Source organism: Colletotrichum spaethianum (assembly GCF_022836535.1).
Source record: "Colletotrichum spaethianum MAFF 239500 DNA, contig05, whole genome shotgun sequence".
Classification (NCBI taxonomy): Eukaryota; Fungi; Ascomycota; class Sordariomycetes; order Glomerellales; family Glomerellaceae; genus Colletotrichum; species Colletotrichum spaethianum.
This window is the reverse complement of record NW_026054775.1, coordinates 1,474,523-1,491,618: the sequence shown is the minus strand read 5'-3', so window position 1 is coordinate 1,491,618 and position 17,096 is coordinate 1,474,523. Positions and strand designations below refer to the sequence as shown.

Here is a 17,096-nt window from a genome sequence, read left to right as displayed (position 1 = left end):
ATTCCACCAATTCACTTTTAATACTGGGCTGCTGGGTCCACACCCGAGTTCCCAATGGCGACCATTCTTCAATTCTTGGGGCTTGCCTCCGGCATTTTCGATGGATGCGCAGCTCTTGGAACCGCGCTTGGTGCTCTGGGCTTGGTTGCGTTGCATCGCTCGGCTCTGCCCAAACCCATTCCCGGTAATCCCTACGACACAGAAACGGCAAAGAGCATTTCTGGGATACAGTTCTCATCGCGATTGACTATGTAGGTGGGGAACAGCTGATGTGCTGTGGCTCATGCAGGAAGGAGACCATCGTCCGTGAGCGGAATGAAAGGGTGTCAAGGCCAGGCTGTGGTGTTTCTTCGAGCAGGCTGGTTCGTGAGAGGGTCGAGAGGTTGGGGACTAGGAATGTTTGCTTGTGAAACCAACAGCAGCGTCCGTCCTCATCTGGCTGGACCTTGGCGACTGATTTGTTACGGAGAAGGGGCGCTCTTTTTATCTACATTCTCACTCAAGGTATGATAAGTTGGTAACGCCGCCCCCGAAATCCTTAACCCCTCTGTCCCCCAATGCCAGCCCCGGTCGGAAAAGTCCGCTAAAGGGACGAATCCAAGGGTCCTCCACAAACGCTTGAACCAACAGCGCCAGCGGGGCCGAGCCACCGCTACCGTTTCCGACCCAGCCGCCAAACACGGCGGCACGTCGCAACACACCCGCATGGAAGACAGCAAAACAACTGTGGGTATGCGCGAGTTTCCCCCCGCGTTTCCCGTCGCCCAAAGTGTGCCGCCTGAGTCGGGCCCGTTGGGAGCCTGCGCCAATCACGTCTTCTCACCGCCGGTCCGTCTCGCGCTGGCGTCCTGAAACCTGCTCACCTCCATGCCGTTTTGGGATTCGCGGCGGCTGGTCACAGGGCTGTTGCTTGTCATGTGCGACGATGCAGCGAGATAAAGCTCCCCCTGTTAGGTGCCGTGCTGATAAGAAGAACAGTTGTCCCCCTTTGGTTGTGCGTGTTGAAGTGACAGCTTCGTCTTCATCTCATTTGCGTCCTGTGAAATATCTAAAGCCAATCGAGTGCTAATAGACTCTTGAATACTTGCGAATCTACATCACGTACCTCAGCCATCTTTAGGACCGGATCCTACCACCGCCAACATGCCAGCCATCCTTTCTAACCAGTCCGTAGATGCCCCTACCAAACTCTCATAGACCTTGATTAACACAACTGAACAGGACCCCTTCAGTCGAGCTCCGACAAGCCTCCAAGCTGGACCTTGTAGCACAGCCGCAAACCACCACATCCCGCGAGCTGCCCTCCACCGCAGAGTGCGCCGCTCATCTCCAGCTCCTCGAGACCTTTGTGACCCTCCACGGCACCGTCCAGCTCCTCGCCGCTGATGCAGGCCTCGCTCCCGAGCACGCGTGGGACCTGTACTGCAACCGCGCGGTCGCCCGCTTCGAGGAATGGAGCACCAGCGCTCAGAGGCCGACTGAGCGGATGCCCTCAGTCGACGTGCTCATGGCATGGCATGCCCTGATGCTGCACCCCAAGGCGTATGCACGCTTCATCGAGCTCGGCGGAAGGCTTGGCCTGGACGGGATGAAATGGTCTGAGATCGTGAGTCAAGCCTCAACCTCGGGCAGAGCCAAAGTGATATGTGCAACGTCGTGCTGATCACCGCCGCAGTCAAACTCAACAATCCCCAACATCGACCTCGACTCTCTCACCTCGGCCCACACGGGCGTCTTCACCCACCGCTCCGAGACCGGGACCCCCCTCTTCACCTACCCTCTGGCCGCCGCGATCCAGCGCCAACTCTCCTTCTCCGTCAAGATGGCCCGCCACGCCTGGCTCCGCAGCCCGGCCCTCGCATCAACCCTCACCCAGTCCCAGACCAGGTACGCGCGCTTCTTTCAGCTCATCGCCGCGCACCCGCGCACCGTCATGGTGCCGACGCTCGACATCGACCTCGTCTGGCACACCCACCAGCTGTCCCCCGCGCGGTACCTCGCCTACTCGAAGCGGACGACGGGCAAGCTCGTGGACCACGACGACGAGATCGAGGACGAGAGGCTGGGCGAGCTGGCGGGCGACATGCAGGGTCTCTGGGCGAGCGCGTTCGGCGAGAGCTACCACGCGTGTCTGTGCTGGACCTGCGAGGGCGGGCGCGCGGGCGTCGACGCGAGAGTTTTGGAGCAAAGATTACGGGACGAGGAGACGGTCCGCGGCGTGCTGCCGCTGGCCGACCTCGCGTTCCCCAGGTGCGGCGACTGCGGCGAGCACCCGGAGAGCTGCTGTCCTCCGGTCGAGGGGGCTGCCGGGTGCGGGAGCGGGTGCGGCGGCGGTTGTGGAGGAGAGGGCGGCTGCGGCAGCTGTGGTGCTATGCGGTGAAATACATGGCATATTTAGAGACTTATAGAAATGTTGCACGAGACTACATGAATACCTACTACGTCCATTGTTCACTCATCTAACCAAGGTATGCAAGTCCAAAAAGGGTGACCAGCAAAAGAAATGCCTCGTGGCGGAATCGAACCGCCGATCTTCTCATGACACTAGAATACTAGTGAGACGCTATACCACTTAGCCAACAAGGCGCTTTACTGGTTGTTGTTGAAGAATACGCAGAAAATGGGGCTTATGGATCACAGAGGGTCGGCGGCTAGCATACTTTTTCCTGGCGACCCACATCCCGCCCCTCCTGCATAAGTTCTGAATTAACCGTATGCTCGTTCGGAAAACTCCATATTGCACCTCTTGGGATATCCCTCGCAACCTATCCAAACGCCGGCCAAGACGACAGGTCGTATTCCCAACGTTTCCTTGCAAACTTAGTTATAGTTGTTTAAAAAGGGTCACTTGCTCCACAACCCAATGACGGCCTCGGAAATGTCAGCATTGTGGCCTCCGTGGGCCGACCAGTGCCACGGCGAACAAGGGATGAACATATACCGGGCCTTTATAGCCAGGGTCGTCAGCCGAGGTGCGGGTTTCCTCGCTCCATTAGAATAGCCTCGCTGTCCATTCATACAGGTTGCCTCGGCGTGCGATGCGCGGAGTGCGTGGGAGAGCCCGGCCTCCCGCCGGGGCTTAGGAGGGGCAGGTCGGCATCGCCGTGTGATTGGGGCCGCGGCTGGGACAACTTTATAGTGTACAAGAGACCCCCTTTCTTGACGAGAGGCCCAACCCTGTACTTCGTGTGTTTGTTTATAGATTCCGGTGGAAAAGAGTGTATTAAATACCTTGATCGTTGCCTCTCTGTTCTCGAAGTGCTCTCTTGCTCACCACTCCTACTTTCGTTTTGAACAGACCGGCACAGTAAGGCCATCACTCTCGTTTCGAGCATCACCAGTCCGGCTCATACATCTCGTTTCCGAGCCTCTGTCCCTCCATCAAGATGCGCGCATCAGCAGTCATCGCAGCAACCGCCGGCATGGCCGCCAACGTCAACGCCGCCGGCGCGCCTCACCCGTGGATGGCCCCCGACGGCTCCGCCGTCCGCGGCCCCTGCCCGATGCTCAACTCCCTGGCCAACCACGGCTACCTCGCCCGCGACGGCAAGGAGATCAGCATGCAGAACCTCATCGACGGCCTCGGCTCCGCGCTGCACTTCAACGAGAGCCTCGTGCGCACCCTCGGCACGCCCGCCTTCGCCACCTCGACCACGGGCAACCCCAACACCTTCAACCTGGACGACATTGCCAAGCACAACGTCATCGAGCACGACGGCAGCCTGTCGCGCGCCGACTTCGCCGTGACGGGCGACGCAAAGACCTTCAACGAGACCGTCTGGGCCGAGACCAGGGGGTACCTGGGGTACGTCGAGGACGGCACGTCGGCCGATGCCACGGTGGACTACAAGATCATGGCGGCGGCGCGAAGCAAGCGCATTGCCACAGCCAAGGCGACGAACCCGTCGTTCAACCTGGCCGCGAACCAGGTCACCGTGTCTTTGGGCGAGTCCGCCGTCATCCTCGGCACCATCGGCCAAAGCTACAGCGCGCCTGCTGCGCCGCTGTCGTGGCTGCGGGTCGTCTTCGAGGAGGAGCGTCTGCCGTTCGCCGAGGGATGGAAGACGTCGGACACGGAGATCACCACGGCTCAGGTCCTGGGGCTGTCCCAGCTCATCGCCACCAGCAGCAGCTAAGGGTGCTCAGAGCTGTGTTAGAATAATAATAAATGATGTTCATCTCCAACATGTTTGCCCCGATCCGCGAAGCGCAGAGTGATGTTGTCGAAACGAAGCATGCCCGAGGCACATCTGGGGCACTTTGATGTTTGGCCCCTGCGGCCTCGGCCAGCACGGAAAAGTTGAGTCCTCTCCTCAGGGCAGGGTCTGGCCACGGCGCAAACGACGCGGTGTCGTGACTCGTCAAACGGGGCCCGTCGAATGAGTGGAAGCTGGAGCTCGGGGTCAAGCCTTCGTTTTCGCTAGAGTGTTCCGGCTCGTGCTGGAGAAGCGGAACCGAGTCGCATTGCATGCAGACTCCTATCCAACACTATGAGCCAAAATGCGCCACCAATAGCAGGCCGCCTGGAGACTTAGCTGCGCATACCATACTGCCATAGATTTGGATGCGATTTCATCGGGTCGTCACGACAAAGTCCTTCCAAGCCGACAACAGCCTTGGGCGATGACAGAAAGTGGTGCTGCGATGCCATCAGCAAGGTATTGACATGATGCTGTTATGAGCGACCGGTCCAATCATGCAAGGGATCGACAAGAAAGCGCGAGAACCGCGAGGCGCAGTGGTCTCGTGCCTCGTCGTACTCAATCATCTTCAAGAGTCTGTAACGGCTCGTCGAGCTGGTCGGCATCGTGGATGTGTTTCCACCGAGTTGATCGCAAAGTGTCGAAGTCGAACTTGGCAGAACATCGTCATGGCGCAAGCACCGACCATTGCAATCGAATTGTCGTCATCATCCAGAGGTCGTGTGCTGACCCGGGCGGAGTGGGGAGAAACCACATGTGTTTGGGAAGAGGGGGTGAAAGATCCAAGGGCATCGAGATCGAATTGATTCTAGAAGCTCTGGGCGCCTCAAACATCGGTCCGTGACAGAATGGAGCAGCCAACCTAAGGTGTCGTCAATTGCCTTCGATGTAGGTACCTGAGCACGCGACGCGGGACCTTTCCTCCGACCGCCTCTGCAGTGGGCAATCAGCGGTGGGCAAGGTGACGCTGCGGGCTTCGGGACGGCGCCGATCTGCGATCCGGTGTGGGCGGGAAGCATCATGCCCCACATCATGACGTTGGGGCGGGACATGGGCGCCTTTGAGAGCTGAGCTTCCCAGTGAGTTCTACTTACCTACGTAGTAAGGTAAGAGCTTTGCGCCAGGTACGAACGTGTGACGTCAAATCGAACTCAGAGCTTCTTTTGCCCCTCTGCAAGCTCTCGACCGTCGAGAATCCTTCTTTAAAGGAGCTCTTGTCGGCCGCTTAAGAATTGTCTCTGGCTTCCCTCTTCACTACATCAACAACAACCAGAAACGAACCATCTACAAGATCAGCTTCATCACAAAACCCCAAATCTTTTCCCACCAATAAACCACACAAATCAATCATCATGCCTCGCGACGGATCTGGACACTCTCACAACGCCATTGAGACCGGCCACAACATCATTCACGGGGCCGGTGAGGTCAAGGTGAGCTTTTCCATCCTCTGCTGGGATCCAGCTCCAAAATGCTAATAAATGCCCAGGACCCCCACGTCAACCGCGCCGACAAAACCGCGCCCCTCCCCGAGGGTGAAAAGGGTCTCGCCATTGAGGGCCTGCCCGCCAGCGGCGGCCAGAGCCAGGGTCTTGCCCAGGGCCCCGACGCTGGCCAGGGCGGCAGGGGCAGCACCAACTAAGATCGATATGTACGATACAGAACGCACGATAACACGATGCGAAGACGGGGAGAGGAAGATTATGGGCCATCAAGACTTGACGATTCGTCGTCTGGTGGTGACTACGACGAAGTAGCCTAATGAGATATGAATAAACTGTCAAAGAAACCTTCGCGTGGCGCTATGTGATGAATGTGCTCCATTGCTCGCTTGACAGTGTAATGTGTGATACTCGAAGCGTGCTGCACTTTCCCGTCAATGCCAAGGAACACTTGCATTGTTTTCGTTATGTACAAGTGTTCACTCGTCTGTGGCGAATCAACATTAGCTCGACGGAGTGTCCATCAATTAATGTCGCCAGGTCTCGAAAAGGCAATCTCGTGCCATCGGACCGATGATATAATCGAGAAATGGGTATATCCCAAGCAAGGCGTACACTAGATCATCAGTCATGACACCACCCACGCGCCATGCGATCTAACGACACTCACAACAAACGACCGATTCCCACGACAACCAGGAGCGAGCCAGGAAGAAGCAGGTCCGCGGGAACTCCCAGATCCCGCAGAACATGAGAATGAGGCCGAGCACCTGATCGCCTCTCAAACCGTCCATGTCAAAGGCATCCGTAGCGTATGAGGACGGATCGATTTCGTGTAAAGAGTTGGCGATTCAATGTAGAAGTCGCGTGGGTCGTGTGATGGGACCAGAGGCAGAGTAAATAACAATGCAACAGTAGCGTCCGACGGAAACGGCCTGCGGCTCTAAGCTCCTCAGTGTTGGGATGAACTCAAAGGTGTCTAGGATGTCTTGGTCGGTTCCCGTGGGCTTCGCTAGGCTTCTGTAACATACCAACAGAACTCCCATTGTACGCACAAAGACTTGAACATGAAAGATCGCCAAACACGCGGAAGAAACCAAGTTACTAGTAATATGCGAAACTCCGATTCATGAGGACTTCATGGTCCATGATCCATGACTATCATCCAGGCCGCGACTTCGCCGCGGCTGAAGCAAAACCACCATCCCTGTTTTTATCTATCCCTTCTTCATCATCATATCAAGAAACGCAGGCAAACCCCCAAGACCAAACCCTATGCATTTCAGGCCTCAAAGACCAAAACGACACCATCGTCACCGGCGGTGACGACCCTCTCGCCCGTCTCGCCCTGCACGAAGCCCAGCACGCCGCCGCCCTCGCCGTCGCCGCGGTGTCCCCTCCACTCCTTCACCAGGCCCGAGTCCTGCGCCCGCAGGTCCCACCGCCTCACGACGCCGTCCATGCCGCACGTCGTCAGCAGCCAGCTGTTCTTGACAAACTCCACCTTGACGACGCTGAACTCCTCGTGCGCGCCGGGCAGGCTCCTGCGCACGGCGAACCTCCGGCCCGCGTCAAACACCGTGACGCTGCCGTCCACGGAACCCGCCGCCAGCAGCGTGGAGACCTGGCCCGGACCGCCCGACGCCGTCGTGAAGCTGAGCGCCTCGATGCTGTCCGACGCCGTCTGCAGCGCCGCGAGGATCTGTCCGCCGGCCGCCACGTCCGCGTTCGACTTGCTCTTGCCGCCCTTGCCCGGCTGCGCGCTGCTCGCCAACCTCGGCAGGCTGACGATCCGGATGGCGCCGCCCGCGCCTCCGACGGCCACCAGCGCGCCCTTGGGGTCGACGGCGACGCTGTACAGCCCGCCCTCGACCTCGAACCGCTGGTCCTCGGCCGTCATGCTCACCGTCGTCTGCCCGTTGCTCTCCACCAGCCCCTTGGCCGCCGCCTCGCCCCAGACGTCCCACACGTACAGGCTCGAGTCCTCGGCGACGGTGCACAGCAGGTTGCCGTCGGGGGTCCAGGCGCCGGCCGTGACGGGGGCCTGGTGCAGCCAGTACGTCTGCACGAGCTGCAGCGCGTTGGCCGGGTCGCCGCCGCCGGCCGCAATGTCAATGGTGTAGACCCAGACCGAGTTGTCGCTGGCGCCGATGGCGATGGTGTTGGGGTACTGCGGCGACGGGCAGGGCGCGATCCAGTTGATCTCGGGCACCTCCTGGGCCTCGGCGATGAACTTGATCTGCACGCTGGCGGCCTCGGCGGTCGGGGAGTTGACGCGCAGCGCGTGCACGCGCAGCTTGCCGTCCATGCCGCCGCTGACGAGGAAGTCGCCGCGCGGCAGGGTGAAGGCGAGGGCGTTGATGGAGTCGGTGTGGCCGTCGATGGCGTAGATGCTGTCGAGGGCGGTGCTCTGCTGCTGCGAGGCGTCGCCCGAGTAGGAGGCGGGCAGGACGGGGCGGGAGGCGGCGGCCGCGGTGGAGACGAGGTAGCCCTTGCCGGGGGCGTCGTCGGTGTCGCCCTCGGAGCCGCCGGTGGCGATCAGCGTCGGGTGGATGGGGTGCTGGGCAATGGTGAAGACGGAGTCTTTGTGGGCGTCGAAGTAGGCGACCGAGTCGTTCTGCAGGTTGATCTCCTCGTTCTCGTCGTCCGAGTCCATGGGCACGTCCTCCTCGTCGACGTTGACCTCCTCGCCGACGTCGTCGGCCTCGAGCATCTCGGGCTCCGACTCGTGGCCGTCATCGCGGGGGGTGTTGTCCTTGGGGGCGGACATTTCGTCTTGTCGTCTCTTTGGGGGGGTTTTCTGTAGGTAGAGTTTGTTCTTCCTCTTTTGTTCGACTTCCTGGCGCAGGTGGTTTCGCACTTCTTCGGGTGATGCGCCTGCTCGATTGTCTTTTGTATGAGGTGGCTTGTATGACGTCGAAAAGGACCGCTGGGTATCGTGTCGTATTATGTAGGAGCAGAAGCCGAGAGACTGCCTTATTAATTGTCGAAGGAGGTTCTGCGTGCTTGATAAGCAGGATGGCGCGCAGCAAGATTGAATTTTTTGCAGCTTGGATGGCGGGGTGGCGGGGTAATTGTCCTGGGCCAGAAACTGCAGGCGGTGTGAGCTCCACTGTTTCCGGGCTGCTCGCCGAGGAGTCATCGGCCATCGGTCGGGGGGACTTTGTCGCCGGGTGCCAGACGCACGGCGCTTGATCGGGCCATGTGTCCGCCGACGAAGCCGGCAATGGACCGACTTGCTTTCTGGCACGGCTCATCATATTTCATGGCTTCACATCAGCTCTGGATTTTCCTCATAAAAAACATTGCCGCAGGCTCCTTCATTAACGGGAGATGGTCCCCGATCCAGCTACAACCTTTCTGCGTCCTCGAGGTCACCGGCAGTGAAGTGTAGTAACGCATTTGACAGGTATCTTTATTTGTTTAAATTTGTACGCTTTAAATCAGGATTTTCCATGAATATCGCAAATAGGTAGGCCGCATCGGCAGCTCATCGTGCTCCCACTACGCCTCTCCATGAAAATGGGCATCGTAACGCCCTCACGCTGGTATGAAACGAAACCCCCGCGGCAGTGATATATCCAACTCCAAGCATTCCCTCTTCATTACACCTCCTCCATCCTCGGCATCTCACATTCCGTCTCTCATCATTCAACCACCCAGCGTCCCTCCAGCTACGTCCGGCTGTTGTCCGCAGGCAGCTCCGTCGGCCCCTCTCCGGTCCCCAGCTCAGCCACCTGCGTCGGTTGCGTCCACCCCTTGAACTGCGTATGACCCGCCGCCATCCCCGGGTTCATCAGCACCTTGTCGTTGTTGTAGTACCCCGCAACATCCGTCCCCGTCATTTCCTGCACCGGCGGCGGCTGTTGCGGGTGCTGCGCGTACTGCTGGTTCTGGTACGCATACGCGCTCTGCTCGCCGCCCACGGACGATTGCCCGTCCATCTCGGGCGCCGTCGGCGTCGTGTCGACGGGCTTCACGCCCGCGTATCGGTGCTTCCGCCGCCTCCACCACAAGAACAAGCCCACGAGCGCCGCGATCAGGACGAGTGGTACGGCGACCGCCACGCCGATGATGCCGCCTGTCGATAAACCCTTGCTTACACCGCTGCTGCTAGTGCTGGTGCTACTCGCTCCCGCTGCGGTTCCCGTCTCGGCCGCAGTTGCGGCGGCCGTCGCGCTGCTCCCCGTCTCAGCCGTCTCCGTCAGCGTCGGTGCAGTGGTCGCTGCCGACGTCGTCTTCGGCACGAGGTCGCTCGCCTGGTACACCATCCTGATACCCCACGCATTCACACCATCTCGGTTCTTCATCGTCACGGCCTGGGTACCCACAGCGTCGTCGTCCGTCCATGTAATGTCGACGACGGTGGCAGGGCCGGCCATCCATGTGCAGAACTGCGTCTCCCAAACGCCCGCAAGCGTCATGTCATCCTCGACGCAAGACAGCGTCATGTCGCCGCGGTAGGGGCAGCAGGTAACGGTCGTGACGGAGCGGACGCCGCCGTTACGCGAGCACTGCGGCTGGGCGGTGTAGCCCGTCGGGCAGGCGGTGCCGGGGGAGTAGAACGCGGTGCTGGCGCCGTTGAACTTGCTGGGCAGGCATTTGAGGTCGTTGTCGATGGCGTAGACGTTGTTTGTGAGGTAGATGCCGGAGCATGAAGACGCAGGCGGTGAGAAGTCGGCGGTCGGGAGCGGGTTTTCCGGAAAGGTCGACGCGATGAACGTCGTTTTTGTTGAGGACGTCATCTTTGAGTGTGTGTGTATGCGTATGTGTGCGTAGGCGGTAAAGGAGGGTGAGAGCGAGAGCCCAGGGCCCGTTTAGTAGTGGGCGATGGGTTAGCAGGAATGAGACGTGCGCGTAAGAGACTTGTTTGGTATTGAGATATAGGATGACACTACAAGGCCAAGAAATCCTACAACGAGGAGGCTATTCGCAACAAGCCACGCCGACGACTCGAGCTGCCAATGCGATGTAGAATGAGCAAAGGAGAGGAAAAGAGAGGAATCGGAAGACGATCAGCAGGGAACAAGGGAAGCAGTCTGCTTTTTGACAGGATCCTTCCAGCTCACGCCCTCTGGGGCCCCCGTCGAGTCCGCGCTGGCCAGTCAGGCGGTCTCAATCCAACACCTCGGCCGATGAGCCCCATGCCTGGTGTCCCGTCGCGCGAGACGAAAAAGAGAGGGATCTGGCCAGCCAGCTGGGGTTGTGAGGGCCTAAGGAGGGGAGGGGGGCCAACTATCTCTCAGGTAATGCAGGCAGCAAGAAAAAAACCATAAAAATGGGAGGCGACGCTAGAAAGAAGGGGGAATGAGGGAGCAGGCTCAAATTGCGGCCAAGCAAATCCCCATCGTCGCGCAGGCGCTGAGCGGTGCTGCGGAGTCTCTTCGATGCAGTCGCGATCCTTCGGCAGGGGTGACGAGCCAGGGGTCCAGCTTACGGGTGTGGATACATCCGCTCGTGTGCCATGGTGTCTTGAGCTGCGACGGAAGCCTGAACCACCTTGCTGTCTGTGGCAGCCTTTTGCTGCGACCGCTGGCGGCAGTATTGCTGCTCCGTTCAGGCATACCACGCGTTGTGAAGCAGCGAGAGAGCAGACCTTCAACTCGTGGGGGGCGTGGCTGAGACCATCAGAGTGTGAGGCGATCGGGGGTCGTCTCCCCCAAGCAATTCCAAGCGAAGCAGCTAGCTCTTCCGTCCAGGACACCCAATTGGCTCCAAGCCGTTTAGCGTGGCTAGCAAATTGAAGGGATCTAGCCGTTTCCTTTTCCCAGTTGGGCGGATTCGAAGCGGACAGCAATAGACTCCTGGAGCATCTGGCGGTTCGCGCTTGCGGATAGCGAACGGGTATGGGCTATAGTCTGATCCGGGGATCCTGGACTCTTTGGTCTCTGGTATACGGTGCAGGGCAGTCATAGGTTGTCGCGGGAACAACGAGTTGTTCAATTTTTGTTTTCTAGGCCGCCATCGAGATGATGATGATGATGGTAGTGGTGTTCATGGTGGGCTTGCAGTCTGGAGACGGCGTCGTCGCTACGAATATCGAGACGTTGAAGTTTTCTCGGACACGGACGGAGCAAGTCCAAGGCACCTCATATCGAGGGGCTGGCCGGCACGGCGAGAGGTGCTGGGTACACGATCCAGAATGAAGCTTTTGGTGGTGGGCTCAGCCACGTTCCTCGACAGCCCAGCAAGGCGCATGTCGACGGCGTTTTGTCGGTGCCTGGATTCGCTAATGACATGGGTGAGCGGCACTACTAGCAGTTCGACTCCAATGGATGTTACCGATCCGGCTCGGGAACCGCAAACATGGCGTAGTGCAACGAGATGGTCCGCTCACTGATTCGATTGGTCGCTAGCCAGAGCAAGACGCAAATATGGCATATCGGAAATCGTCGTGAAGCCCAAAAGATTGAATACTCTCGAGCAAGAAACAAGACGCCATACCCCAAACGCCATTTTGTCTGTAATAAAAAACAAAAAAAAATCCTAATTCATTTTGCGAAAGCCAAGTTACACATACCGGACTAGGTGTTGCCCACCAACCTACTGTTTCGTCATCTGAAGGGCCCATGCCCATCGTCTTCTGACGGTTTATAGGCCGGCCCATCGCCGTCACAGATCGGCGTTCGCTGTCGTTATTACGATCAACCAACAACTCCAACGGAACCGGCGCGGCGAGTTCCGAGGTCGGCGACCTGCATGGGGCCCATGCTGCTGCGTAAAGTGCCCACTGCCGGTGGTGGGAAGACGGAGCCGTTGCGCAGCACTGACAAGAAAACGGCGCCAAGCGCACGTCGTTGCCGTTCAGGGAGTTGCCATTCTCTGCCTGTCGCCGCCGAGCGCGGCGTGTCGACAGCGGGTAGGGACAGCCTGTGACTGTGATGATGCCGCGGACGCTCTTTTCGTCCACCTTGGCCATCATTCAGCTCAGCGACAAACATGCCGTCTCCTGCTCATTGTGGCTCGTCGACATGCAGCTGTTGTTGGAGGACGACCAAGTAGGTGCCACCATTGTCCATGCCGCTGCAGTAATTGCATCGCCGAGGGCTTGAACGCACAGCTCGGTACCACGACGTTCCGGTGTGTGCTAGTGCCGATCAACGTTGACGCGGTCGCGTGGTCGCCGCGGCTGCCGCCGTGGCAGACGGCGGCCCTAGATTCACGGATGGCCGGCCGTCCGGGGTGAAGATGGGATGAGTAGGCAGACACCCGTGCGGCCCCGAGCGCATGGGACCGACTCCCAAAGGCCAAGACCAGATGGGTCGAAGGGGCAAACGATCACGGTCTAGCCTCTCCAGAATTAAATTGAGCAAAGTGTTGGGTGGATTGGCGCAGTTTGGCTATGTACCTGGTCGAAGCGGACGCCGTAATGTGCCGTGGCCATCCCGGAAGGATCTCGCGGCACTTATCCAGCGCGAGGCAGCAAGTTTCCCCCTCTTTTTTTTTTTTTGAAAACGAACTTCTTGCCAACTCGAAGCGGAAGAGGATTGGTATTGTTCATTTTGCCAGAGCATTTGATGTCATCTTTCCAGCTGACAAGAGCCGGCAGGTCGAACATGGGGGCATGTAGGCCCAGGCCATTTCGAAAACAGGTCCAATCCAACACGGGATCGGTGAAGTGTGAACTGATCAGCTCTTTGGAGCGATTGGTTGAGAACCAAGCGCTGAAGCGCCAATACATAGTACATCCTCCGGCGGACCAGCGTACAGAGTGACGAACGACAAGCTACGCTCGCGGTTCTCGCAGTGACGGTGGTGGATCTCAAAAGCAATGATAGTTTCGGCTCAGCCCTGGCCATCCAACACGCAGCGCCGTCTCATCCCGCACTCGGGTACCAACGCAAAGCTCGAATATAGCCTGTAGCGCGGCTCGTTCAACTGCCCAAGTGATTTTTGCTACGTTCTTGTAAAACACACGTGGTTATGCTAGGATGAGGGAGTCCCGGTCGTTCGAACGCTTCGCGTTGTCCATCATGTGGAACCAGTTCATTGGATGCTTAGCAAACGCATTGTCATGCTGATGCCGGTATGGTTCTTAGACGACTGAACCAACGGGGAACTTGGGCTCGTGGGAAGCGGGACGTTGAACGACGAAAAGCTGGTTTCTAGTGACGCTCAATCAACCAGGATCCCGCTCCTTCGCAATCCCTCAGCAACCCTTTTGGCCAGTCCGGTCCCAAATGCTGCAAGAATCTCGATCTGCGCCACAACGTTGCGCCCGTCGTGATAAACGTCCGGAGCACGGTATTTGAAAATCTCTGGGATCCGGCCGTCTTGGTTTTGAACGCAGCAAAAGAGTGGGAACTTCGTCATCAAGGGACAACTATTGTCCGACTCGTATTCTCCAAGCCTTGTCGAAGAATCGGACAGCGGAGGGGAAGAACAATCAAAGTTGCTATGGACCTACTCTGCCCGTTTCGTGTTGTCGGCAGCGTATTCCCACTCACAATCTAATGCCGCCTTATCACGACCAACCATCACGAGAGCCGGTCTTGGAGCTTGCAGTGGATCCAAGTCTCCCCACATCATGAATCGAGGAGGTGCTTGCGTATCGAAATATGTTTCTAATTGGCTTGTCCATCACCCCCAGAAATGCAACCAAAAGACCGGGTGCCACTGGGTTCGGCGACCGCTTGAGCGGGAGTGCCCAGTGACATCCGGGTCTCCGGGTCGGGCTCCAGCCCGCGTTGCACCCGCCTCGAGACCGGGTGGGTCAAGCTTCTGTGTTCAGGGTCGCCGGAACACAGCAAGTTGCGAACTCGACTGCACGCCATGTTGTTGACTGCATTTCAACGTTAACTCATGAAAGTCACGTAGTTTCACCTCCTGTGATAGTTTACACAATGTCAACCCGGCGATAAAGATCGATAGCACATGAGACCATCATCAGACATCGCAGGTTTTGTCAAGCTTTCTGCCGGAACTAGATCATTATCTATAGATCATTTGGTCTATCGCTGGTAGCGTTTAGCCCCTTCAAGATATGTGATGCTATCCTATGGCCTAGATATCTGGTGAGTCTTGGCGGAAAAGACCCGTCAGGTCTATACCAGTCTATACGAGTTGTTCTTTGCTTGAATAGGCAAGTTGAAGAGTGCGGATACTATAACTGTTCGCCACGACCTCTTCCACTGGTGGTTCCAGTCATCAAGTACGACAAATCACGCCTCGCCTCCTCACAACTCCAAAGCCACAAACTGCTCCTCGTTTCCAGCCAACGTGACCTCCACGCCGCCCTTGGCAGCCTTGCCAAAGTCCCCAAAAAGCCAGTTCCTCACCATCTGCAACCCGACCTCGGGCTGGTCCAGCGGCACCATGTGGCCCGACGCCTCCACCGTCACAAAGGCAAACTTGGTCTCCCTGCCTCCCCTCGCAGGCTTCGTCACCTGCTTCCACTTGCCGGCGCGCACGCTCTTCCCGCCCTTGACCGCGAACCACGGCTCAAGCTCCTTGGCGTTGAACTCGACCTGCCCGGCCCACGACAGCTTGTTCGTCCACCGAACGTTGCCCGCCGTGTTGCATGCGAGGTCCAAATCGCCGTTGTAGATGAGCACGTCGACGCCCGACTCGAGAATGTACTTGACCTGCGCCTCGGTGCTCAGGAATGTGTCTCCCGCGAGCTCGAAGGCGCGGTTGACTTCGAAGGAGATGAGGCTAAAGTTCTTGGGGACCTCCTCGGGGACCTCGAGCGCGGCCCGGATCCGGTCCGAGTTGATGTACGTCTCGATGCCCTCGCCGATGCCGTAGCAGATGTTCTCCGTCTCGCACGGCCGTGTGATGTCGAACGGGTTCCGCCCGCCCGTCTTGACATCTTGGTAGTAGAGCCAGTCAATGTGTTCAAAGCAGAAGTTGCCCGCGGCCCCACAGATGATGGTGTCCGGGTACTTGTAGCACGCCTCCTGGAGGTACATGCACCTCGGCAGCGCAGCGGCGATCTTGGCGCAGCTGCTGGAGTTGAAGACAGGCTCCGGGACGCCGGGCTTCGTCGTGCAAAGCGTCTCGTAGAAGCCCCAGGTAGTGTCGGCGGGCGAGACGTAGCCGTTACCAATCAACACGGATGCCAGCGGGATCTTGAAGTCGGGGGCCGGGGACTCGGTGTTGTAGTGAACAATTTCGGCAGCAAGGGTGGGAATGTAGTGGCCGCCGTAGCTCTCTCCAACGATGTGGAAGGGAAGAGTGGCTAGGTGCGGGAAGGCCTTGTAGAAGATGCGGAGGAAGATGTTCATGTCCTCGGCGGCCGTGTAGGACGTCGCGGGTGGGATGACGTCCTTGTCAAAGTATGAGAGCCCCGTGCCGGCGGGCTGGTCGACAAAGATCATGGATGAGTTGCTGTTCCAAGCGTAAGGGTTGTGAACGGTGCCCGTGCCGTTGTCGTTGATTAAGCAGGGTCCCAATTCCAGCATGAGGCCTGGTCTCCAGGTAAGAGATCGTTCAATCAACTCAAAGCGAAAAGGTCAACGTACCGACGAGGCCGCTGCCGCCTGGGCCGCCTGTCATCCAGAGACTGAGAGGGTCCTTCTCCGGATCGTTCAAACTCTCGAAATACCCTATCAAAGATGGTTTAGTAATCTTAACGTAGTACCGGGATTGCTGGGTGACGCAGTCACTTACAAAAGAAAAGATGCTTCCCGCCGGTGTCCAGCCAGCCAGTCCACTGCCTTGAGCCTGCATTGCAAATCTCATCGCTCTGCTCCTTGATGCGAATTGCGTGGTGCGGGTGCTCCGGGACTGAGAAGGTTGTGAACTCGGGCGACTCGACGTCCTTCTGCGTCGCGACCGCGGATGCGATTCCCGTGAAAAGAGCGAGTCCGGAGACCGCCAGGGACGTAAACCGGACCATGTCTGTTTACCGTCTACACAGTTGAGGCCTCAATTGATGAGATTTACGGTCAATCGATGAGAAGCGGCTAAAGGGACCGCGGTTTCGATGGAGCGAAGAAGAGGTTCAAGTTGAGACAAGCTGATGTTTTGTAGTGGGAACCTTGAAGGTTGGGGCACGGCGTCCCGATCAGGAAGGCCGGATTCCAAGTGGGGTCGCCTCCAACCCCGTCTCGGCGTTGCGAGACCAACCAAGTCTGTAACTGTCATCGTCATCCCTCACCTTGCATCCTTATTCACATCCATTGGCAAGCGTGCGTTATCTTCGTCGGATAAATAGCTTTGCAGGCCGTGACTTCAAATCTTGCAGTGGGATTGCATAGGCAAGCTACGCTACCTGCGTCGAAGGAGGTACACGGCACAGCAGGTCGAGTGTGTTTTCATGTCGATGCCCAGTTTAAATGACCTGTATTACTCTTTATGTTACTTTTTCCTGCTACTTTCAATAAATCTCTGGATCCCCTTCCCCTGGATATCATTTCCTTGAAGAACACTGGATACGTAAACGAGGGTATAGTGCAACCACAACTCCAAACAGCATATTTTCTCTTTTAACCATTTATGTATGCTCCAA

At 58.0% G+C, this 17,096-nt stretch overlaps 6 protein-coding genes and 1 non-coding gene across 7 annotated transcripts; 3 read left to right on the top strand and 4 right to left on the bottom strand.

The window, feature by feature from the left end:
- Positions 1-1,143: 1,143 nt before the first annotated feature.
- On the top strand, positions 1,144-2,380 carry ColSpa_02933 (glycine-rich domain-containing protein 1; the record flags this gene model as incomplete). The annotated part of the gene is made up of 3 exons (XM_049269145.1): positions 1,144-1,166; positions 1,222-1,606; positions 1,676-2,380. The coding sequence occupies 3 exons, from the start codon at positions 1,144-1,146 to the stop codon at positions 2,378-2,380; spliced, it is 1,113 nt and encodes a 370-aa protein (XP_049125102.1).
- Positions 2,381-2,504: 124 nt separating this feature from the next.
- ColSpa_tRNA_075 lies at positions 2,505-2,586 on the bottom strand. Its single transcript is given in 2 exon segments — positions 2,505-2,540; positions 2,551-2,586. It is a non-coding gene; the product is annotated as a tRNA-Thr (tRNA).
- An 800-nt stretch (positions 2,587-3,386) lies between these two features.
- On the top strand, positions 3,387-4,136 carry ColSpa_02932 (putative sterigmatocystin biosynthesis peroxidase stcC; the record flags this gene model as incomplete). Its single annotated transcript, XM_049269144.1, has 1 exon — positions 3,387-4,136. One exon carries the CDS (start codon positions 3,387-3,389, stop codon positions 4,134-4,136), a length of 750 nt encoding a protein of 249 aa, XP_049125101.1.
- A 1,418-nt stretch (positions 4,137-5,554) lies between these two features.
- ColSpa_02931 (uncharacterized protein) lies at positions 5,555-5,844 on the top strand (the record flags this gene model as incomplete). The annotated part of the gene is made up of 2 exons (XM_049269143.1): positions 5,555-5,635; positions 5,692-5,844. The coding sequence occupies 2 exons, from the start codon at positions 5,555-5,557 to the stop codon at positions 5,842-5,844; spliced, it is 234 nt and encodes a 77-aa protein (XP_049125100.1).
- Positions 5,845-6,926: 1,082 nt separating this feature from the next.
- On the bottom strand, positions 6,927-8,414 carry ColSpa_02930 (putative WD repeat-containing protein; the record flags this gene model as incomplete). The annotated part of the gene is made up of 1 exon (XM_049269142.1): positions 6,927-8,414. One exon carries the CDS (start codon positions 8,412-8,414, stop codon positions 6,927-6,929), a length of 1,488 nt encoding a protein of 495 aa, XP_049125099.1.
- Positions 8,415-9,318: 904 nt separating this feature from the next.
- ColSpa_02929 (uncharacterized protein) lies at positions 9,319-10,389 on the bottom strand (the record flags this gene model as incomplete). The annotated part of the gene is made up of 1 exon (XM_049269141.1): positions 9,319-10,389. The coding sequence occupies one exon, from the start codon at positions 10,387-10,389 to the stop codon at positions 9,319-9,321; it is 1,071 nt and encodes a 356-aa protein (XP_049125098.1).
- Positions 10,390-14,820: 4,431 nt separating this feature from the next.
- On the bottom strand, positions 14,821-16,484 carry ColSpa_02928 (carboxypeptidase Y ARB_05721; the record flags this gene model as incomplete). Its single annotated transcript, XM_049269140.1, has 3 exons — positions 14,821-16,052; positions 16,108-16,191; positions 16,256-16,484. The coding sequence occupies 3 exons, from the start codon at positions 16,482-16,484 to the stop codon at positions 14,821-14,823; spliced, it is 1,545 nt and encodes a 514-aa protein (XP_049125097.1).
- Between the last annotated feature and the right edge of the window lie 612 nt (positions 16,485-17,096).